The 25,131-nt window shown below is 38.5% G+C and overlaps 1 protein-coding gene and 1 pseudogene across 1 annotated transcript in view; both read left to right on the plus strand.

Annotated features, from left to right (window-relative positions):
- Positions 1-6,678: 6,678 nt before the first annotated feature.
- Positions 6,679-6,997, plus strand: LOC115301166 (annotated as a pseudogene).
- A 13,528-nt stretch (positions 6,998-20,525) lies between these two features.
- Positions 20,526-25,131, plus strand: part of PRMT9 (protein arginine methyltransferase 9) — a 39,643-nt gene continuing 35,037 nt past the window's right edge. Inside the window, exons 1-2 of the mRNA XM_029940363.1 lie at positions 20,526-20,928; positions 23,485-23,633. Coding sequence (XP_029796223.1) covers positions 20,740-20,928; positions 23,485-23,633 — 338 coding nt within the window. The 5' untranslated portion in view covers positions 20,526-20,739. The remainder of the gene's footprint in view (positions 20,929-23,484; positions 23,634-25,131) is intronic.

The following is a 25,131-nucleotide window of genomic DNA, read 5'->3' on the forward strand; positions in this document are numbered from 1 at the left end:
CAGGGTGGTAGTGGCATAAAAACAGACACACTGATGAATAGAATAGAAAGCTTAGAAATAACACCGTGCTTATATGGTCAGTTAGTATACGACAAAGGAGGCAAGAATATGTAATGGAGGAAAAGACAGTTTCTTCAATAAATAGTACTGGGAAAATTCAACCGCTACATGCAAATGAATGAGACTGGACCACTTTTTTTTAACGCCATATGCAGAAATAAAATTGAATAAAAAACTAAATGTGTGTCCTAAAGCCACATAACTTCTAGAAGAAAACATAGATAGTAATCTCTTTCAGATTAGCTTTAGTGATATTCTTTTAGATATGTCTCCTTACGCAAGAGAAACAAAAGCAAAAAAAATTAAGCCAAAAAATTAAAAAACACTACTGAGACTACACCCAAATAAAAACACTTTTGCAGAGCTAAGGAAACTATCAACAAGAGAAAAAGGCAACCTACTGAATGGAAGAAGATATTCACAAAAGATACATCTGATAAGGATTTGATATTCAAAATATATAAGGAACTTCTACAACTCAACACCAAAAAAAAAAAAAATCTAATTTAAATTGGGCTGAAAACCTGAACAAACTTTTTTCAAAGAAGTAATAAAGATTGCCAACAGATACATGAAAAGATGGTCAACATCAGCAATCATCAAGGAAATGCAAATTAAAACCACAATATCACCTGATATCTATCAGAATGGTACAAAAAGAGAAAAAAATAACAAGTGTTAGCAAAGATATGGAAAAAAGGGAACCCTCATGCACTGTTGGTGGGAATGTAAATTGGTGCAACCACTATAAAAATCAGTATGGAGTTTCCTTCAAACATTAAAAATAAAAATACCATATGATCTAGTAATTCCACTTCTATTAACCCAAAGGAAATGAAAACACTAATTTAAGAAGATATATGCATCTCTATGTTTATTGCAGCATTATTTACAATAGCCAACATACAAAAGTAATCCAGTGTCCATCAAGAGACGAATGAGTAAATGGAATGTTACTCAGCCATAAAAAGGAGTGAAATCTTGCCATTCACAACAACACAGAGATACAGGCAGAATATTTTGCTAAGTGAAATAAATCAGTCAGAGAAAGACAAATACCATGTGGTTTCACTTATATGTGGAAATCTAAAAACAAAACGAATAAAAGAAGTAACAAAAAATTGAAGCAGACTCCTAAATACAGAGAACAAACTGGTGGTTGCCAGAAGGGAAAAAGGATGGGTGAAATAGGTGAAGAGGATTAAGAGATATAAAATTCCAGCTATAAAATAAATAAATCACGGAGATGGAAAATATAGCATAGGGAATAACATTGCAATAACTTTTTATGGCGACAGATGGTACTGCTGTACTTATCTGAACACTTTGTAATACAGAAATGTATTATCAAATCCCTGTGCTGTCCATCTGAAATGAGTATGTTATGTCAACTATACTTCAATTTTTTTAACCATTTATTTATTTTTGAGAAACAGAGCATGAACGAGGGAAGGGGCAGAGAACAAGACAGAGACACATAATTGGAATCAGGCTCTGAGTTGTCAGCACAGAGCTGACGTGGGGCTCAAACTCACCAACTGAGAGATCATGACCTAAGCCAAAGATGGATGCGTAACTGATTGAGCCACCCAGGCACCCCAACTATACTTCAAATTTTAAAAAATGCTTTAAACACACAAGAATTGAATTGAATAGAGGCTGTATCTTCTCTAAGTTTTCATGTGTTACTGTTTTTCTCTAGAAATTATAACCTCTGCCAGGTTATTTTCCTCTCTTAAAACACTTTAGGGGCGCCTGGGTGGTTCAGTGAGTTGAGTGTCCGAATTCGGCTAAGGTCATGATCTCATGGTATGTGGGTTCCAACCCCATGTCGGGCTCTGTGCTGACAGCTCAGAACCTGGAGCCTGCTTCAGATTCTGTGTCTCCTTCTCTCTCTGCCCCTCCCTGCCTCATGCTCTGTCTCTGTCTCAAAAACAAATAAATGTTAAAAAAAAATAATAAAACACTTAAAAATTGAGATACACTTCACATAACATAAAATACACCATTGAAAAATATACAGGTTTTCAGTATTTTCACTATGTTGTGCAACTACCAACACAATCTAATTTCAGATCATTTTCATCACCCCCAAAAGAAACTCTATTCCCATTAGCAGTTATTCCACTACTTGGCTGCCACCACCCCAGCCCAAGAAAACTACTAATCTACTTTTTGTCTCTCTAGATTTGCCTATTATGGATATTTCATGTAAACAGAATCATACAATATGTGGAATTTTGTAATTGGCTTCTTTCGCTTAGTCTATATTTTCAGAGTTCATCCCTGTAGTAGCATATATCTGTACTATATTCATTTTTCTGGATGAATAATAATTCCATTGTATGGCTATACCACATTTTATTGATTCATTCATCAACTGAGTGACATGGTTTGTTTCCATTTTTGGCTACTATAAATAATGCCATTTAAAAATTCATGTACAAGTTTTAATATGAACATATTTACAATTCTCTCCAAATATATATGAGTGGAATTATTGGATCATATGGTAATTCTTTGTTTAACATTTGAAGAACCTTTAAATGGTTTTTCAAAGAGACTGCACCATTTTGCATTCCTTCCAGCAATGTGTGATAATTCTAATTTCTCCATATCCTCACAAATACTGTTACTGTTTTTGTAAAGTTTATTTATTTTCAGAGGGAGAGTGAGAGCAAGAGCATGAGTTGGGAACGGGTAGAAAGAAAGGGAGAGAAAGAATCCCAAGTAGGGTCTGCAGGGCTCAAATTCACAAACTGTGAGATCAGGTCCTGACCTGAATCAAAAGTTGGATGCATAACTGACTGAGGCACCCAAGTGCCCCTCTTTTTTTTTAAATTCCAGTTGATTTAAGTGTTATATTAATTTCAGGCATATAAAATAGTGACTCAAAAGTTCCACACATTACTCAGTGTTCATCAAAATAAGTGTACTCTTAATCTCTACCTATTTTACCCATTTTCCCCACCCACTACCCCTCTGGTAATCATTTGTTTGTTCTCTACAGCTAAGAGTCTGTTGTTTGGTTTATCTCTTTTTTTCCCCTTTGTTCATTTGTTTGGTTTCTTAAATTCCACATATGAGTGAAATCATATGGTTAAGTGTCTTTCTCTGACTGGTTTATTTTGCTTAGTATGATGTACTCTAGAATCATCCATGTTGTTGCAAATGGCAAGATTTTGTTCTATTTTATGGCTAAATATACCCCATTGTAATGCACACACACACACACACACACACACACACACACGCACGCACATACATACCACATCTTCTTTATGTACTTACCTATCAATGGACATTTTGGGCTGCTTCCATAGTTTGGCTATTTATAAATAATGCTGCAATAAACACAGAGGTGCATATATCCCTCTGAATTAGTGTTTTTGTATTCTTTGGGTAAATACCCAGAACTGTAATTTCTGGATCATAGGGTAGTTTCATTTTTAATGTTTTTGAGTCCGTTACAGTTTTTTGGGTGATAGCCATCCTAGTGGGTGTGAAGTGGTATCTCATGATGGTTTTGATTTGCATTTCCCTTTTCCTGATGACTAATGATGTTGTGCATCTTTTCTTATGCTTGTTGGTCATTTGTATACCTTCTTTAAATCGATGTGTATTTAGAACTTTTGCCTATTTTTTGAGTCATTTGTCTTAGTTGAGTTACTAAGTGTCTTTGATGGATTCTGGACATTAGATCCTTATCCAATAATGACTTGCAAACATTTTCTCCCATTCTTAACAGTGTCCTTTGACATACAATAGTTTTTTACCATTGATGAAGTCCAATTTATCTATTTTAAAAATTCTTTTGTTTTTGGTATCATCTTTGTAAAACCATTTCCTGCCCAGATAGTCTTAGTGGTGAATTCTGTCACTTAAGGAAAAAATTATGCCAATTCTACAATTTCTTTCTGAGGACAGAAGCAGAGAGGATACTTAATTTATTCTATGATGTCAGCAGTACCCTAATACCAAACCAAAGACATTACAAGAAAACTATAGGCTAATATTTCTCATGACATAGAACAAAAATTTTCCGTTGTATAGTAACAAATCAAATTCAACCATGTGTTAGAAAATTATATGCCACAACTAAGTGACATTTACTCCAGGTATGCAAAGCTGATTCAACTTTTGAAAATCAATTACTGTAATCCATCATATCAACAAGTTATAAAAGAAAATTCATATGATATCATAGATGCAGCATCTGACAAAATCCAACAACCATTTGTCCAATGCTCACTCTCAGCAATTTAGGAATAAAGGAGGAACTTCCCACCTTTGACTTGATTAAGAAATCCACAAAACACCTAAGGTAATGTCATACTTAATAGTAAGAAACTAGAAGCTTTCCTGCTAAGATCAGGAACAAAGTAAAGATGTGCCTTCTCACTACTGCTTTTCAACCTTGTAATGAAAGACCTACCTAATGCAATAAGACAAGAAAGGGAAATATACAGGTATACAGATAAAGAAGAAATAAAACTGTCTTTCTTCACAGATGGCAGGATTACTTATATAGAAAATATGAAAGAATTGAAAAACAGCTTATACAATGAAAAAGCCATTATAGCAAAGCTACAGAATACAATGTTAATATACAAACAACGAATATATACCAACAGTGAACAAATGGAATTTGATATTAAAAACATTACCATTTACATTAACACCCCAAAATGAAATAATTAGGTATAAATCTAAGAAAATACATATAAGATCTATTTGAAGAAATCTATAAATCTCTGGTGAAAGAAATTTAATAAATGATAAATGGAAAGATACTACATATTTATGCCTTGGAAGACACAATATTATCAAGATGTCAGTTCTTTACAACTTGATGTACAGATTTAATGCAATCCCAGTAACAACCCCTAGCGTGAGATTTTGTGGGTATCAACAAATTGATTGTAAAGTTTAAGTGGAGAGTTAAATAGCCAATACAATCTTGAAGGAGAAAAACAAAGTCAGAAGACTGACACCAGCTATGTATATTTGCTATGGCATGCGTTCAACATTCACCAGGTACTTTACAACTCTGCCTTAGCCATCATTTCCTTCTTTCTTAGAGCCTCAGTCAAAAGGGGTGGGAGTTTAGGGCTTTCTTGAATCTTTCCTTAGCATCCACACTGCCCTGAGCATGCATTTGACCTTTTAGAGTCTCAGTTTAGTAATCCCTCACAGGACATAGCCCAGCCTTTCTGATTAATCTACTGTTTACCGCAGCTGCTATCTATCACAACAGGTAGCAGCAACATTATACTGTAAATGTTTTCAACAAAAGTCCTGTGGGAAGGAGTTTTAGCACTAAACTAGTTTTGAGATAAGCAACATAAAAACAAGCCTATATTCCAGGGAGCCAACAGACAGTTTAGAACACATTCAGTTGACCCTTGAACAACATGGGGGCTGGGGTGATTAACCCCTCCATGCCCCCCAGTGCAGTTGGGAATCCAGTTATATCTTTTGATTCCCCCCAAAAGTATCTACTAATAGCCTACTACTGTTAACCATAGTACTTACTAAGAACATAGACAATTAACCCATATTTTGTATATTTATTATATACTATATTCTTACAACAAAGTAAGCAAAAAAATATTAAGAAAATCATAATGAAGGGGTGCATGAGTGGCTCAGTTGGTTGAGCGTCTGACTTCAGCTCAGGTCATGATCTTGTGGCTCTGGAGTTCAAGCCCGGCATCGAGTTTGCTGCTGTCAGGGTTAAAAATGACCTGAAATGATATCATTGCACAGCCCACTTTGGATCCTCTGTCCCCCTCACCTCTCTCTGCTCCTCCCCTGCTCACACTGTCTCTCTCCAAAAGTAAATAAAACTTCAAAAAGAGAAAAAAATCATAATGAAAATACATTAATACTATGCTGTATTTATTGAAAAAAATATGCATGTAAGTAGTCCATGCAGTTCAAGCCAATACGGTTCAAGGGTGAACGGCAATGAATTACAATTCTTTACTTCTGAAGCACGTTTTGCTCCCTCTGGTATCGGGAACACACATTGTTATTTTTACAGCCACCACTGATCTGAGAAGCAAGGGATGGGGCTGGCATAGGTTACAACACTGTAAATTCTGTAGTTCTTTAATTAAAAAACAGCCATTTTTCCTGAGTGACAACTTGCTACAGACTTTTGGCTAATTTCTAAAATTATGAAAAAGTTGATTCTGACATTTTTGCCCATTTTTCATTTGCTTTTATGGGCAGAGAGTTGAAATTTGGAGTATCCTACTCTGCTATTTTCAATGATATCATCTCAGGTCATTTTTAACCCTGATAGTAGCTAGTCTAGAGCTAAAAACAAAGTAGGTGACTAATACAACTTTTAGATCTTTTTGAAATTTAACTGATCAGTAAGTTCAGTTTCGTGTCCAGAAGTCAGTTCTTTATAGAATTTCTATCTCTCAGTAACTTGAAAATCTAGGTGTATGGTGGCTGTGCAGTAAGTAGATGTCCAAAAATAGGCTGTGCAGATGCTCTAGGAAAGATCAGATCCTGATAAGTTTCACCACTCATGATCTTCAATTTTCAGATTCTTAAATTCTAAATAGTTAACTTACTTTCCATGCTGATAGTGCTCTTGCAAACATGGTGAACATTCCTAAAACCTGCAGACTTTCTGCAAGAAGTGTGGCAAGCACCAACCCCACAAAGTCACACAGTACAAGAAAGGCAAAGATTCTCTTTATGCCTAGGGAAAGTGACATTCTGACAGGAAGCAGAGTGGCTATGGTGGGCAGACTAAGCTGATTTTGCAGGAAAAGGCTAAAACTACAAAGAAGTTTGTGCTGAGGCTTGCCTGTGTTGAGCCCAATTACAGGTATAAGAGAGCACGGCTATGAAGAGATGCGAACATTGTGAACTGGGAGGAGATAAGAAGAGCAAGGGCCAAGTGATTCCGGTCTAGGCTTCATATTTTGTTCTATTGAGGTTATGTTAAAAAGTAGTGAATGCAAATTCTCAGAAATGATTTACACTAAACCAAGTTAGTACAAAAAACCTAATTTATAATTGTATCTAATTCATCATACTATCAATTAGTTATTTCATAATACAAACTGTTTCTGGCAAGCTAACCAACATCAGTCCATACTGTTTCCCAGTATGTTAGTACCCTTGGAAGAGACCAGGACACAGAATCGCTTGGTGAGCATAGTGTAGAATAATGTAGTTGGGTGTTCTTGTAAAATATTTCCTCTAGACAGGTTATCAGAGAGAATTTCCATCCCTAACTCTGATCCTCATTTATGAAATATTAATTACAGTACCTGCCTAAAAGTATTTGTGTTAGAATTAAGTGAAATTACACACATCCATGAATCATGATATCACTACAAATGACAAAAACCAATTCCATTTTAACTTAGACAAAAAGAAAAACATCATGGTTTACAGAATCCAAGGAATGGTTGAACAACCAAACCATAGAAAGAGCAGAAATGCCATAACTTCCTCCCCATCCTTGTTTGACTTTATTCTGTGTGTCAGCTCTGTTCCCTGCCACTGCAGCCTGGCTGTCTTCCCTTGCTGAGGAAAGTGGTCACTGACAACTCCGAGGCACTGCATTTTACAATGTCAACTCTGACGAACTCAACTGTGGTCAAAAAACTGGGAACATGTAGGTACATGGACATTTTCCCACAAGAGCCACAGAGTTTCAGCTGACAGAGGAATAAGGTGATAAATTGTATTATTGACTTATTTGCTCTTCCCTTTCTATGTATATGTATATGTGACTTGAAGTGTCTCTTTCCTTGCCCATCAAGGTTAAGCTTAGTCATATGATGTGTTGTAGCCAATGAGTGAAAGCACATGACATACAACACACTTGTGCAGAAGCTTTAAGAGGTATTGTGATTTGGGGAGTGTCTGGCTGGCTCAGTCAAAATGGTTGATCTTGGGGTCATGAGTTCAAGCCCCACTTTGGGCCTAGAGATTAAACAAACAAACTGAAGGAAAAAAAAGAGGCACTGTGATTTTTGTAGCAGCTTTCCCCCCATCCCCACCACGAGAATGGGCAGGTCTCACATTGGACCTGCTTATTCAGCCTGGAATCAGGATGACACAAGACAAGGTGCATAGCAGAGCCTTCTAAAAGCCTGAAGCAACACTGTAGGCAACCTATAGTCTATATGTAATATAAGCAAGAAAGTACTTTGTTTTGTAAGCCACTGAGCTCCCAGTTGTTCGTTATATAGCATAACTCAGTGAAAGTTGACAAGTATAAACAGTTCTCAGAAAAAGAGAGGGGAGATGCTGGCTGGTGAAATATTAAATCACTTAAACATTGTTACTTAATGCATTCAATAGACTTCCCTGGAGAAGCACCAATAAATTCCAACTTTCCAACTCTCACTTTTAGTAGGTTACAAAAAATCCTCATAAAGATGAATTATAAAACAGCTTCCTGCTACTATCTGAAAGTAGAATGTTCCTATGATAGTCACATAAGCTGAAATGGTATAAATTGAAGAATATCCCGTTTGTGTTCAATCACTGTGCTTTTACCAAAGACCTACATTAGTACTTATTTTCAAAAACCAAAAGAAATTTGAAGAGGAGTTTATACCTGCATGCTGAGAAAAATATGCCATTCATATTCCTCATATTTATCTATTTTATATGCTGTTGCCCCAATTAGATTTGGGAAAGACTCTGGTCCTACTGGCAACTCACTTATAAACCATTCCTTAGAATAGTGCTTGTCTACAAAACAATCCATCTTACCCAGAATTTTACTTTCCTCCACTATTAATTTCAGAGGATTTTCCCAACCAGAGGCTTTGCTGCTCTCTCCTCATTCGACATCTTGATTTTGGCATTTCTGCCTTCTGCACACCTCCTCTGTAGAATAATAACCATTTACACAACTCAACATACAAATATAATTAGAACCTCCAAATATATTTTTAGAACACATCCTGCCTGTGAGCTCTAGATACAGTTGTTTGTCTTCTCACTGGACATCTTCACTTGATACCCTTTGATATCTCACATACAGCCATTAAACTCAAGTCTTTTTCTTCACATCTGGCTTTTGGAGTGGGGGTTGTTGTTGTTGTTGCTGCCTGAACTGCCTATCCTGTTTAGCAACACTGTCATATATTCAAGTCGCCTATGGCTAAAAGTTCTGTCATTCTCTCCTTTCCTTAGGTCTTTGGTACTCCTATCATGTAACTGTTTTAAGTCCTATAGATTCTGTTCTCTATACATCTTCCAAATCATCCTTTCTCTGATCTTCTTACTATTGCCCTTAGCTGAGTTCACAAGACATTTAATTGCTTTTTAAGTTTTAGTTACTATACTGAACGCTGGAGATAGGGATGAATAAAGGTATACTTTCTAAGGCCTAGAACTCACTTTCTAGTCAGGAAGACAAACATATCATTTCACTTATATAATTGGGTAAATGCTAAGATAGAGTTATAGGTAGGAGATCATAAGAAATCAAAGAAATATAGGGGAAGGGTCAAGATGGCAGAGCAGCATGGAAGTTTTTTGCATCTCTCATCCTTGAAATGTAGCTAGATCAACAACCATCCTGCACACCTAGAAAATTGATCTGAAAATTAACTCATCAATCTGCATAACTTGAACCACAGAAGTCAGCAGGTACGTGGCATGGAGAGGTAAACTGGGAGAGAGAAACTCTGGGGGTAGGGGGCTGTTTTTGCTTGCAGAGAGAGGATGGAGACAGGGGGGAGAGTACAGGAAAGGCACTCCCTGCTCCCTGAAAGCAGCTGGAGAGAAAGAGAAAGAGTGAAAACACCCATAGGGGAATTAAAAAGGGAGAAAGGAGAAGGTTTGGATATGATTAAGACACTATGAATAGGGGAGTGCAGAGTCTGAAACTCCATAACTCAATACCTGGTGTTGTTCTGGTGGGAACAGCAAATCCCCAGGAGCAGACAGTGAGGTCCAGGGGGTTCTTGGGCCACATGAGGACAGGCACTTCCCCTGCTGAGAGGACTTTTGGTAGAGGCTGTGTGGCCTCCCCACAAGAAAAGGTCCCAGCAGACCCCAGAGAACAGCCACATTTGTTAGTGTTGGAACAAGGACATTAAGGACTGGTGAAGCCTGGTGCCAGATGTATGTTGTGATTTGCCATAATCCCTGAAACACTCAGATCAATGGAACAGATAGGAAACCCACAAACGGACCCACAAATGTATGGCCAACTAATCTTTGACAAGCAGGACAGACTATCCAATGGAATAAAGACAGTCTTTTCAGCAAATGGTGTTGGAAAAACTGGACACCAACCATAGAAAAAGAATATGTACCATTTTCTTACACCATACACAAAAATAAACTCAAAATGGATGAAAGACCTAAACATAAAACAGAAAGCCATCAAAATCCTAGAGGAGATAGCAGGCAAAAACCTCTTTGACCTGTGCCACAGCAACTTCGTACACAACATGTCTCCAGAGGCAAGGGGAACAAAAGCACAAATGAACTATTGGGACCCCATCAAGGTAAAAAGCTTCTGCATAGCAAAGGAAACAATCAGCAAAACTAAAAGGCAACTGACAGAATGGGAGAAGATATTTGCAAGTGACATATCAGATATAGGGTTAGTATCCAAAACCTATAAAGAACTTATCAAACTCAATACCCAAAAAACAAATAATCCAGTGAAGAAATGGTCTAAAGACATAGACACTTCTCCACAGAAGACATCCAGATGGCTAACAGACACATGAAAAAACGCTCAACATCATTCATCATCAGGGAAATACAAATCAAAATCACAGTGAGATACCACCTTAAAACAGTCAGAATGGCTAAAATTAACAACTCAAGCAACAACAAGTGTTGCCAAGGATGTGGAGAAAGAGAAACCCTTTTGCACTGCTGGTGGGAATGCAAACTAATCCAGCCACTCTGGAAAACAGTAGGGAGTTTCCTCATAATATTTAAAAATAAAACTACCCTACAACCCAGCAACTGCACTACTAGGTATCTATCCAAGGGATACAGGTGTGCTGTTTCAAAGGGGCACATGCACCCCAATGTTTGTAGCAGTGCTATCAACAATAGTCAAAGTATGGAAGGAGCCTAAATGTCCATTGACAGATGACTGGATAAAGATTATGTGATATAAATATTCAAAGGAGTACTACTTGGCAATCAAAAAGAATAAATCTTACCATTTACAACAATGTGGATGGAACTAGAGAGTATTATGCTAAATAAGTCAGTCAGAAAAGACAAAAATATGACTTTACTCATATGAGGAATTTATGATATAAAACAGATGAACATAAGGGAAGGAAAGGGGAGCAAAACAGGGAGGGAGACAAAACATAAGAGACTTCTAAAAAATAATTTTTTAAACTTTATTTTCAGAGAGATACAAAGAGCAAATGGGATAGACAGAGAGAGAGGGAAACAGAATATCAAGCAGTCTCCATGCACTGTCAGTGTAGAGCCCAATGTGGGGCTTGAAGCTGTGAACTGTGAGATCATGATTTGAGCCAAAACTAAGAGTCGGATGCCTAGCCGATTGAGTCACCCAGGTGCCTCAAACGTAAGAGACTCTTAAATACAGAGAACAAACTGAGGGTTGCCGGAAGGCCTGTGGGTAGGGGGATAGGCTAAATGGGTAAGGGGCATTAAGGAAGACACTTGTTGGGATGAGCACTGGGTGTTATACATAGGTGATGAATCACTGGAATCTACTCCTGAAGACATTAGTACACTATATGCTAACTAATTTGAATGCAAATTAAAAAAAAAAAGAAATCAAAGGAAGAACGCTTCCCCTGAACTAGCAATTTTTGGAAGGTAGAATCTTGAACTGAGTAAGGATGATATGGAGTGAGCAGAGCAAATTGAGCTGGAAAATATAGGGGGAGAGAACTACCTTAGCAAAGAATGTAAATAGTGGTAGTGATGTAGAAAATGTTAAAAATTGAGGCTAGAGAGGTTAAGCAGAAACCAAATCATGTAGCCTAGATTTAATTAAGGAACTTAGTCTTATAATGGTTTCAAAATGGGATAAACAAAGCCCTTCAGAATTCATGGAGTGGTGGGGGGAGGGGGACAAAAGGCCAACTGTGCATCATGGCTTTGGTTCTGACACCTACTTCAATCAATTGCAAATGCTTCCTTTAACCTAAAGGTGTTGGTGCTTAGGAAAACCATGCAAATAAAAAGGTTAGAGAGGATACTTTTCTCATGGAAAGCATGAGGACTCAACAGTTGAAGAACTCTGTTCTGACGACAAAGCCTAAGATGAGACATTGTTATTATTTCCACATAGCTTTTTTTGCCTTTTTCATGGTTCACATCCAATCAGTACTATGTACAAAAAACAGTTCCTAGGAATCTACTGTGAGCACTTGTTTTCCATCAGGTCCAAGGAACCTTTGGAAGGATTGTTACCACAGCTTAAGAGCTTTCCTTAAAGGTCTATTTTACCAAGAAAAACACTGTTTTTGCTCCCTTTCCTTAATTCAACTGTGGGAGAAAACCAAATTAATTAAGCCCATTTTGTTCAGTTCTGAGACAGATGTCAGTTTATTTGGGAAGCAGTAGGGAGAGGAGGAAGGACTTGTCTCCTCCTCATTAAGGTTCTCAAGATCCAAGCACTATGTAAGACTTATGTGACTGGCAAAAGATTGTCCCTGGCTCCTTTTGGGTGAAAGCCTAGCTCCGAGAACAACTAGGGATCTCCAGGGAAAGGACCCAGCGACAACACTTACTGAGGGCTTCATCTGTTTCAGGCACTGTATGTGTGTTAATTCACTTAATCCTTGCAACAAAGCTATGAGATACGTACTGTGTGGTCCTCCTTTTATTGATGAGGAAATTCAGGTGCAGAAATTAAGGTACTTAACTCATTCAAGATACCTAGGTGGTAGTGGCAGGGCTACAGTTTAAACCCACACAATATGGCTCCAGTATTTGATCTCACAATCACTGAGCTGTAATGTGTGGTTTTTTTTTAATGTTTATTTATATTTGACAGAGAGAGACAGAGATAGAGAGACAGAATGCGAGTGGGAGAGGGGCACAGAGACGAAGACAGAATCTGAAGCAGGCTGCAGGCTCTGAACTGTCAGCACAGAGCCCAATGCAGGGCTTAAACTCATTAGCCATGAGATCATGACCTGAGCCAAAGTAGGATGCTTAACCAGATGAGCCACCTAGGTGCCCCTATAGTGTGTTCTTAAGTGGGTCTTAAGGAGAGTCCTTTAATGCAAAGGATGTAACAGTAAAACCCTGGATTGTGAGTAACTTACTCTGTGAGTCTTCCACAAGGTAAGTGGACATTTGTAATAAATTTTAACTTGGTAAACGAGTGATGTCTTGCAATGTGAATACTACGTGATGCTGAATGTCACATGATCACAACTGAGCCAATGATTCTTTCCTCTGTCTCTCACTGCTGGATTGTGGGTGATTGTCGGCCATGCTTGGATTCTTGGTCTCAGGCCACAGTGTTCGGCAGAATTCAGTGATTTTTTTGAATGTTGGAAGGTGCTCACAACTAGCACTAGTATTTTGTTTGTTTTGTTTTGACTTGTTTTGTCAGTTCAAAGCACCTGTGGATAGTCCTTTGCTTTTCCATATAAGAGTAAGCTTAGGAATGCTTTGCTTCATTCTAGGGAAACTGCCTGCAGATATAGACCCTTTCTTCCACTACCTTATTGCCAGTTACATTAAATACATCATAGGACAAGAGTTTATTAATACTGTACTGTAGTCAACATCGATGTGAACGTATATGATCACTCCCATGCAGAAAAAGGCTGAACAGTGGTAAGAAGATGTTTACGGTGGACATTAAAAAGGAAATCATCAAAAAGTATCAACAAAGTATGCAAGTGGCCAAAATTGCAAGATATAATTAAAAAAAATTTTTTTAATGTTTATTTTTTAGCAAGAGACGGAGCACAAGAAGGGGAGGGGCAGAGAGGGAGACACAGAACTCAAAGTAGGCTCCAGGCTCTGAGCTGTCAGAACAGAGTCCGATGCAGGTCTCCAACTCACAAATCGTGAGATTATGACCTGAGCTAAAGTCAGATGCTTAACCAACTGAGCCACCCAGTTCCCCCAGAATTGCAAGATTTTATTAGAAGTCTATACCTGCATCTCACCTGCAGAGGAAGAGGAGAAAAAAGGTGGAGGAATCCCTCACTTCAAATGAGATTAGGGAGATGTATAAAATGTGGGAAACAGGGGCGCCTGGGTGGCTCAGTTGGTTGTCTGATTTTTGCTCAGGTCAGGACCTCTCGGTTTGTGGGTTCAAGCCCTGCATTGGGCTTTGTGCTGACAGCTCAGAGCCCGGAGCCTGCTTCAGATTCTGTGTCTCCCGCTTGCTCTTTGCCCCTCCCCTGCTCATGTGCATGTGCACGCTCTCTCTCAAAATTAATAAACATTAGAAAAAAAAATGTGGGAAACAGTGCAAGATTTTGTAGAAAAGCACCACCTGAATAAGGCTGTAGTAGTGCAAGCTAGGAGTCTGTTTCAGGACAATGCAATGTCACATTTCTGTGAAATCCTCATAAAGAGGCAAAAGCAAGTGTCATTGGATAGGTTCCTTGTTAAAGTTGTATGAAAAGAAAAAGATTTCATTGAGCCAATGCATTGCAGGGATTCTGTTAGGGGTAGTGAAAGTCGTGATAAACAATAACCTTCCTCTCTCTTGTTTCCCTCACACCAACAATGAAAGTTTTCAAAGGTAAGTGCAGGTTGATTTATTTTTCTTTCTATTTTTCATTTAAAAAATTATTTTGTAGCATATTACAGTATTGTAATCATTTTTATATGAATATTTTTGAGCTGTGGAATGAATCATCTGAGTTTCTATTATTTCTTATGGGGAAATTTGCTTTGATATATAAGTGCTTTGGATTACAAGCATGTTTCCAGAACAAATTATGCTCGCAAACCAAGGTTTTATTGTAAAACGCCAATGCCAGAAAGCCTGGCTTGTGACCAGGGCTTAGATTTTTTAAAGTCAATTTGTTTTATTTCTACCTTTGAAAGGAAAGCCTGTATTTTCATGGTCTAGTTCCTCCTCCAAGGTCGCAACAAAAGAAGGTGAGGCCATGTCCTTATCAATTCATTTACTTCTAAGGGTCAATTCTCATGGGCTCAACTATTTTATTTTGCCCAGAGGGTAAAATATAACTAAACATTCTTATGACTTTTAGTCACTAAGGAACACTAGATGATCTTTAATTCACTTACTCAAATAACACATTCTAAACCACATCACCTCAGTGTGTAAACCTACAAAACATGACCTTTTCCTAAGGAAAGAGAATTATATCTTTAATTAGGATTTATCAAAACCCTCATACAAATAAAAAAGAATAAAAAAGTTTGTAAAACATAGTTGTAGGTGTTGGGGAGCCACTGAACAGGAAATTAGCGTTTTAGATAATCTTAAAACAGCATAAAGGATGAGTATAAGGAGTGCATGACTGAAGGCTGGATGGAGAAAAGGCCATTATAACAGACAAGGTGAAGGATTAAAAGAACGTGAACCAAAGGAATGGTAATAAGCACTGGGAGGAGAGGGCAGATTAAGAAAAAAAAAGGCAAAACTTGGTAATTATGCTCATTAATTCCCATTTGCCCCACATAACCATTTCTATATTTCTTTGCTCTGCTCTGTGCTCTGGAGAGTATAACTATACAGACTGTATCATCCAAGTTTCCTTACTACCTGGTTTTGCATTGGGTCCTGCAAATAGGGAGCATCAATAAGAGACTGGAGGACAGTAGGAGAAAAAGGTCAGGGAATTCTCTCTTCTACTTATAGGCCACTCGGTGGCCCCTCTTCCATAGCTCCAAATCTTTTTGGGTTCTGGTAATACAGTTCTCTTATTTTGGTTCCTCAGGACAGGGGATGGTAATAGCTTCCAGCTATGGGTATTCTCTGGGTACCTCACAAACCTTGTTTACTCCTTTAGCTTCCTTCACCCCTAAGCAATGTCCTTTGGGTAAGCTCTCTTGAATGAAACCCTTTCAATCTTTTTCCTGCAGAGACCTGCCTAGTCAAGATTGATGGGGAATAGGGAGAAGAGTACAAAGAACCGAGGTGACTCCAGGGTTTACATTCTTTGCTCCCCAGTGGATTTTAGCATTTTCCTGAATGCTTTGTTAGGACATACTCTGTTCAGACTACTTGGGAGTCTGTTCCAACACCAGTACTTTGTCAGACATCTCCACCGGGAATTCAGGCAGGTTTTCCAGAACCAAGCATGATGCTTGGTGCACGGTATTATTCAATAAATTTTCTCTTACATTGCCTCTGGAACTCTATTATCACATTATTACAGACCCTTGTACACACAGGTGCTGAACTTAGCACTGACCTAGCCATGATTAGAGTTTTATATTTAACTTTGAGTTCTAGATTTCCATTTTTTTTTTCAGGCTCCATGCTCAGTGCAGAGCTCGACATGGGGCTCAATCCCATGACCTGGGATCAAGACCTAAGGTAAAATCAAGAGTCAGACTCTCAACCAACCAAGCCACCCAGAAGTTCCTGAGTTCTAGATTTTGAAATGCACATAGGACAAAAGAAAGGGGCTTTTATAAAATATTGATTGTGGTAAAGTAACAAAGATTGAAGAAATTGGGAATATTTAGCACTGAGAATGTATCAATGCAAATTTCAGTGGTCCATGGTGGTAGTGTTCTGTTAATCCACTTGTAATTTTTTTTCTCCAACAAGTAATTCAATGTGATGAACACTATCATATAGCAATCACTTCATTCAAAAGAATTGAGAGACTTTTCACAATTCTTGTTAAGACATAAGTAACTTATATTTCTACTCCCTACATTGCTTTTATACTGCATACCCTAAATACTTTAAATATATCAGATGTAATCGAAGCCTGCACCAGACTCCCCACCCCCTACCACACATTTTAGACCCAGAGAACTCTTTAAAAGTATTCATGCCCAAACCCCACCAGGCCAATTAAATCAGTATCTTTAGGTATAAGGCCTAGACACTGATATTTTAAACCTCCTCAGATGATTCTAAAATGCACAAAGAGTTCAGAACAAGTCTCCAAACTACAAAATTGTAAAACAAACTAAATCACACAGAAAGATACGAATCTCCACAGAGAGGATAAACCTGAGACACTTGTGCTCAGCAAGCTGTTTATCTCTTCTTAATGAACTTCCGGTGAGCCTTCCCCCCGCCCTGTTAACCTTCAACTTTTGCAAACTGGAAAGTTGATTGAGAGCCTTACAGTTGGTTTTGCTTCCTTGTTTGGCTGTGGGGTTTGTTGACAAGCTGTCCAGAATGTGGTCAAAGACAAGTACAGTCAAATCTGCCTCTGAATCAGTTTTCTAATCAGTGGGGGTTTTTCTTGGAACCCTAAAAAGGGTGAACTAGAACACATAAATGGAGGAATCAAACAGACTCTCAAATTAAAAGATTAGAGTTTTGGTTGTGAGATGGGAGTGGGAGGAAGGGTATCGGGAACAAAGTAGCAATACCTTCAATATTTTTAAAGAAAACTTTACGGATCAAGAAGTAAAATCTACATTCCACAATTGTTTTGCAATATACTTTTGGGTTATGTGTAATGGAATAGAATGCGTTTTCAAAAGGATTGAAAGAATTATAATAAATACAATTAATATTCAATAGATATGAACAACCTAATTCTAAGCCTTAATTAGGAATGAGGTAATAAAGGAAAATAGTAGTAAAAATATATTTTATTCCACTTTCCTTTCAAGTTACTTGTTTCAGTTTATTTTTTTCAAATGGCTTATCCTATATAATGTCTTAAGGTATAAACTACAAGAAATGCAAATAACTTCTGATTTCTCTATGTAGACTAATCACATTTGAACTCAGTAGACCTTCATAGCTCACAAACAGACCTCAAGTATTTTACAAACAGTAGGTAGCATCTCTTGTACTTTTTAAGTAGAGGTCACTGCCCACAGGTTTATACTGTAGGTGATGATGAAATAACGGTAGTTGGCTCCTTTCATTTCTTCTCTGCCTTCTCTCCACTTTCTGCCAAGTCCTTCCTTCATTGCTTAGCCTATACTGGTAACATATATCCACATTAAGCTTCATGTGGTCTTGATGTTTGAGATATACAGGTTATCTCAATAAATCAACAGATCAAAACAACAAAGCAAGTAAAATAAGACAAAAGAAACCTTGCCCCTGTGTAATGGGAAAGCATGCCCTGAACCACAAGATAATCTGTTAAGTAAACTAATTCAGCTGAATGATGGACTCACAGAGATTACTAGAATGATGAAGTGTAAGTGATTCCCCATTAACCGAAATCTCTGCAGAAAAAGTTTGGGCTGTTTCCCTTTGGTTTCTGGAGATTCCAGCCAATTACATTAGACTCTTAAATGATACGAGTTGCACACATTTCTGATCAAGTGCTTAAAGGTATTACTGACTTAATTTTTGTTTTAAGAATCCAGCTAAGTTTTGGGGCACCTGGGTGTTTCAGTGGATTAATCATCCGACTTCAGCTCAGGTTATGATCTCACAGTTCATGGGTTCAAGCCCTGCGTCAGGGTTTGTGCTGACAGCTCAGAGCCTGGAGCCTGCTTCGGATTGTGTCTCCCTCTCTCTTTGTACCTCCTCTGCTCATACTCTGCCTTTCTCTCTCTCTCTCTCAAAAAGAAACATAAAAGTAAAAAATAATCTAGATAAGTTTTAAATAGCTAGATAAAAGTAACAATCTAGTAACAATGTCTAGCACTAAATATATATCTTATATATAAAAGGCTTTTATACATCTCATTTGATGGTTATATCAATCTTGTGTTCAAAGGAGGAAATGTAGCTTTGTTAGGCCTTTTTATTTTATTTTATTATTATTATTATTATTTTTTTTACAAATAATGCTTCTTAAGGAAAGGTTATTGGATGGGCAGAAAAGGACCAAGTTTGGACTAGAATGTGCTTGTTTTTTGTTCTGTTCAATAGTCTTTCATGTTCTACTACATCCTACTGGGAGTAGCACTTCAGTCTTATTAGGGAAATATCATACAGTTAAATCTTAAATTGTTTAGTACAAAAAGTGGCAATTCAGAAGGGGAGGGAAATAAGGAAGTCAAGGATGGGGAAAATCTACAAGTGAAACATTTTAATAGAATGTACTTTCCATTAAAACATTTTTGAGTCCTTACTCAGAACTAGACTCAGCTAGAGGTAAAGCTTACAAAAATGGTTAAGAACAGTTACTGCCTTTGAGGAACTTTCTGACTGGAGGAGCAGGTTACAATCTAGTGACCTGGACCTCGAAGAACTGATTCCAGTTTAACATTGGTAGGTGCTCAGAGGAAGAGTGGTTCAAATAATCATATCAGTAGAGAAGGCAGAAAATGGTCGGAGTCCCCAAAGTTAGTATGATATGCAAATGTTGTTATTTTTTGTTAAATAAAATATTCATTACTGAGATGTTTGAAAACGAGGACAAAAATGACTTCTTTCAGCTGTCATTTTCACAAGCCTCCCCATTTTAAAGTTTCGAACCCATCCCTTAGGGGCCACACTGGAAGGGACAAAAATTCTCCCTATGTATCATTATACCCAGTATACAGTGGTGATACATCGGAACAGTGAAACAAATCCTCAACTTGTTTTAAAATAACAGAGAACTTGGGTATGGATCACGCCTTTGCAACTACCCAGTTGGGTGATATTGGGCAAGTAACTTCTTAGGATGTCCCCTTTTCCCGTCTTTAAGATTCTGATTTAGAAGCCCACCTCATAGGGTTTTGTGAGGATGATTTTAAATAATGCCTGTGAAAGCATTTGCTCTACTACACCTAGGGTACGTTTCTTAACTCTGGGGTCTTTCCAGTCTCGTCATTTTGAGATCTGATGCATCTCAGTCCAAAGATACTAAGCCATCACCATAAACGCCTGACCTTCTCTCCTCACAGTCACCCATATCCCTCACGGTCCGATGCAGCTTCGCCCTGCGTCTGCAGAGTCGGTCTTGCAGTCGAAATCACACACACACAATCCTAACATCCAGAAAAAGGGACAGAAAACTTCGGTTTCAGCACCAGAGACAGTGAGGCGAGGAAGGGGAAAGCAAGAACTGCGAGGTCATTAAAAGACTGCCCTCCGGGGCGCCTGGGTGGCTCAGTCGGGTAAGACTCCGACTTCGGCTCAGCCCGCGTCAGGCTCTGTGCTAACAGTTAGCTCAGAACCTGGAGCCTGTTTCCGGTTCTGTGTCTCCTTCTCTCTCTGCGCCTCCCCCTCTCATGCTCTGTCTCTCTCTGTATCAAAAATAAATAAAACATTAAAAAAAAAAAAAAAGATTGCCCTCCGCGCAAGCGCCCTGGCTACCCCAGGCCTTCCTTCCTGGGGGGGCGGGGCGGACGCGACATAGCCACGTAGAACGCACTGACGCTCGCTGGGCGTGCGCCGTGGGCTGATGTTTGCAGTTGCCGGGTTGAGTCGCCAACCCCGCCTGGCAGGGAAGAGGCGGGGCTTCTGCCTGGCTAAGGTGGGCGCGCACGCCCCTGGCCGAGGCATAACTTAACGTTACCGGCTTTCGCGCTGTGTAAATCATTTGGAAGTGTGGCCAACGGGACCATTTTCTCATTCCGTTTAGCAAAACATCTTCACTTTGGTTATACACGCGCAGGTTTCAGGGCGGTGACTCTGCCATGCCGAACTCTCGGCCCAGGCCCCGCCGGGGAGCCCGAAGTGGCGCCGGGGCAGCCGGCCGCGACCGGCTGGTGTCGCGGTCCTTGCAGAGCGCAGAGCACTGCCTGAGCGCCCAGGACTTCGGCACCGCCTATGCCCACTACCTCCTCGTACTCAGCCTGGCGCCGGAGCTGAAAGACGATGTGAAGGTGAGGAGATCCCTTCTTTAACTTGCTGGCAGATCCCGTGTTCTTCCCGTAATATCTAAGTTGGGAGGGGTGGCTAAGGTTAATGGCTGGTGGTTGCTGTTAAAATTTACTATTCATTCCTTACACCCTTTTTGTTCACACCCATAATCAGCCCCTTAAAAAATCCTGTCGGCTCCATCTTTGAAATATATCCAGAATCTTAGCACGTCTCCCCACCTTCTCCTTTACTACCCGTGTTCTGTGAAGCCTCCGTCACCTGTCGGCTGTTGGAGTTGGCTCCTAACTAGGCTTTCTCCTGCAACCTGTCTCAACACAGCCTGCGTGAGCATTTCCTAAGTCAAACGATGTCACTTACTTATTTCAAAACTCCCATCTTCCTCAAAATTCTAAAGGCCATATTGCAAATGAGGCCGAAGGTGATCTTCTCCGTCCTACTATATCTAATTCTAGCTTGTTCCTGCCTCACCACTTTTGCACTTGTATGGAGAAGGAATGTCATAGGTATCTGTAATTGAATAAAGTTGGGAATAAGCCTAAAGTAGTCATTTGATGATGCATTATTTAAGCTTCAACTGCAGGATTGTAATGGTTATCCTATCTGTAATAGATATGTTTTTCCAAGTTATTTTAGAATCTAAATTTATAAAAATGATTTAACTTAATTTTGTATTCCGTTTTCAGCCTCAAGCTGCTTTGCTTTATTTCACGTAGCGTTTCTCAATCTCAGAGCTATTGACTTTTTGGATGGAATGATTCTTTGTTGCGGAGGGTTGTCCTGTGTGTATTGCAGAATGTTTAGCAGCATTGTTGGTATCTACCCACTAGATGTCAGTAACCTCTAGATGTTTGTAGTTAACATAAATTTCGTGTAAATTTCAGGAGCAGCTGGCCCTAAGGAGGAGAAAGTGCTATGTTGAGATAGTTTGCTCTTATAAGTATATAGTAGTAGAATAATGATTGATCAACCCACGTGCTGTTTCATTAATTCTCTGTTCTTGAGGTTCCTCCTTTGTAAAACAGTGACAGTACCTTTTTAAATAGATACTTAGGTGGGGCGCCTGGGTGGTTCAGTCGGTTAAGCCTCCGATTTCGGCTCAGGTCAGATCTCACATTCGTGGGTTCAGCCCCGCGTCAGGCTCTGTGCTGGCAGTTAGCTCAGAGCCTGGAGCCTGCTTCTGGTTCTTTGTCTCCTTCTCTCTCTGCCTCTTCCCCTCTCAAGCTCTGTCTCTCTCTGTATCAAAAATAAATAAAACATTAAATAGATACTTAGGGTGTATTAAAAGTATATCTAAAGCCGGTTTTTGAATGCCTAGCGTTCAGTAGTGTTCAGGAACTAGTTCTAGTTCTAGTTTCCTGCAGAACAAAGTCCATATTTCTTCATGGAGGCCTTTGCAAAAGAACCATGTCTTTAGTCTTATTTCCTACTACTCCCCCTACTCCCTGTGCCCACACTTAAGTCACACCAAGGTATAGATCCCCTGATCCATTTCATATCATCTATACTTTTTTCTCCTGATACTGTAGAATCTCCATCCATATCCTTTTCTCTTTTGTCAACAACATCAAGTTTCAGTTATTAGGTATCAACTCTTCTGTATGAACCTGTGAAGATGACGTAAACTGTGTTCATGATAAAACTGAAATGACTAAAGCCCTTCCCTTTTTCCACTGTGTTGTGGTATGGAGAATGGCTGGAGAGTGGTAAGATTGGAGCTAGAGTGACGGAGGGAATGCTGTTACTATATAGTTTAGAAAGTATTATAAGGGCCAGAGTACGTTGTAACAGTGGCTTGGAGAGATGACAGTTTTAAAGATGTTGAGAATTGACTAGGTTTGAAACGAATCATATTGGAAGTTAACGTAGCATTATAAGATGACTTAGTGGTTTGGGATTTGGTGGTACCTTAACCTTATGTACTGTGTGAGAGGAATATAATAGGTTCAGGTTAGAGCATTTTGAATTTTTTAAAAATTATATGTTAAATTTCTTTCTGTAGGGCTTCTGTGAGGATAGGAATAGGATTTATGTTGTTCATTGCTGTGTTTTAGCCCCAGTTCTTTGCACACTTGTTGTTCAGGAAATATTTGGGTTGAGGTGAATTTGAGGTTGTTGAGGGTGCAGTCTGTTGTTGACATGGCTAATAGGAAGTCGTGTCTGAGTCCGAGGTTCAGAAGAGAGGGTCTTATTTGGAGATGTAGATGTAGAACAGGTGATAGTTAATGCATTAGAGATGGATGAACAAAGAGAAGAAGGAAAAACAACTTCTAAAACATAGACACCCAGAAGAGAGAGGTATGTGGAGAATATGCCATGATAGCTAAGAATGGAGAGAGTTTAAAGTGGTCAAATTGTCTCATTCTGCATTTTGCCGCATAAGTGACAAAATTCACTTATGCAGGTGTTTATTTCGCAGACTGTCTACTAAAGCTAACTAAAATCCAAAGTGATCAGTCAATAATAATTAAGTCTTGTTTTTTGTGGAATCATCAACCAGTGCTGTATATTTGTCCATCATTTATATTATTGACTAAATTACTGTCTTCTCTTTTACATAGGAAACTTTTCAGTATACACTGTTCAGGTGGGCTGAAGAGCTTGATGCTCTCAATCGAACACAAGACTTATTTGGTTGTTACGAGCAGGCTCTGGAACTGTTTCCCGATGATGAAGTGATTTGCAATAGTATGGGGGAGCACCTCTTCAGGTTTGTAGTGATTTGAGTGTTACTTGTTAAGAATTATTCTGTATCAGTCTTGATCGGAGATAAATCACACAGTAATTTGAAAGGGAAAGTTTAATGTAAAGAATTATTAACTGTGACAGGGGATCAGAGTAATGAAGGATTGGCTAGTAAGAAGTAAAGAGAACTCAAAAGAATAGCAGAATCACAAATATAATATGTAATAACACAGCAAATTTTTTATTACACCAACTTTTATTTCATATAAGAAAACAATTATGAATGTACCCATAAGAAATGACACAGATAAGGAAAAGTAATAAACATTACACAGAAAAAAACAAGATGCTCAGGAAAGTATGATTATTGAAAGTAATCCAGATTAAATCTTTCAACATATTCTTTTCAGTCAATGAAAGTGGTTTTATTCCATCATATAAAGAAAATAGATCCACAAAGTTTCTTTTTTTTTTTAGTATAATTTATTGTTAAGTTAGCTAACATACAGTGTATACAGTATGCTCTTGCTTTGGAGTAGATTCCCATGATTCATTGCTTACATACAACACCCAGTGCTCATCCCAAAAACTGCCCTTCTCAATGCCCATCACCCATTTTCTTCTTGCTCCCCCCACCCCATCAACCCTGCTTATTCTCTGTGTTTAAGAGTCTCTTATGGTTTGTCTCCCTCTCTGTTTGAAACTATTTTTTTCCCCTTTCCCTCCCCCATGGTTTTCTGTTAGGTTTCTCAAATTCTGCATATGACTGAAAACATATGATATCTGTCTTTCTCTGTCTGAGTATTAACAGAACAGTTTTAATATTAAATCATATACTATGTAGCCACTGCCTGTAGGGCTAATATATTCAAGGGATATTGTAGGGATACAATATTCAAGGATGAGTTCCTCCACTTGGCTAAGATGCAGACCTTGTAGGAGAGGACATAGCCATGGGTTGCAGGATGACAGGAAGTCACTCTGGTGCCTTGCCGGGGACCTTGTAATTCTGTTCTCTGGATCTTGCTGAAAACTTGCCATTGGAATTTCTGTCTATTCTCCATAGAAACTAATTAGGAAAACTGATGAAACCCCAAAATTTTTGTTTTAGATTTGTTTTAATAATTCTGGTTTCACTTCTTCATACAAAGTAAAAGATTTGGTATTTAGGAAATGCCATGATAATATCCTATTGTATATAGTAAGATCATTTTACATGTTTCAGCGGTTGTCCTCTAGTATTAATGCTTTGTTCATCTCGTCATATGAAGTGTTATTCAATTAATAATGTATATAAGAAATGCCTTTATCAAAGTGTGTTAGTCTCAGTGAAGGAGCTGCTATATGGTTTAATAGTCTTAATCAACATGGCCTGGGAAGTGAAATGAGTACTCCTTTAAGAGACAAATTTCCTTTATTCCTTTTATTTGTCAAATAAAATGTGTCCAGGAATGTCTCAACTTTACAATCCATGTTAGTCCAGTAGCATCAGATTTAAACTACACATTTAAGTTCCTAATTGT

The sequence above is a fragment of the Suricata suricatta genome, chromosome 1, assembly GCF_006229205.1.
Source record: "Suricata suricatta isolate VVHF042 chromosome 1, meerkat_22Aug2017_6uvM2_HiC, whole genome shotgun sequence".
In the NCBI taxonomy this organism is placed as follows: Eukaryota; Metazoa; Chordata; class Mammalia; order Carnivora; family Herpestidae; genus Suricata; species Suricata suricatta.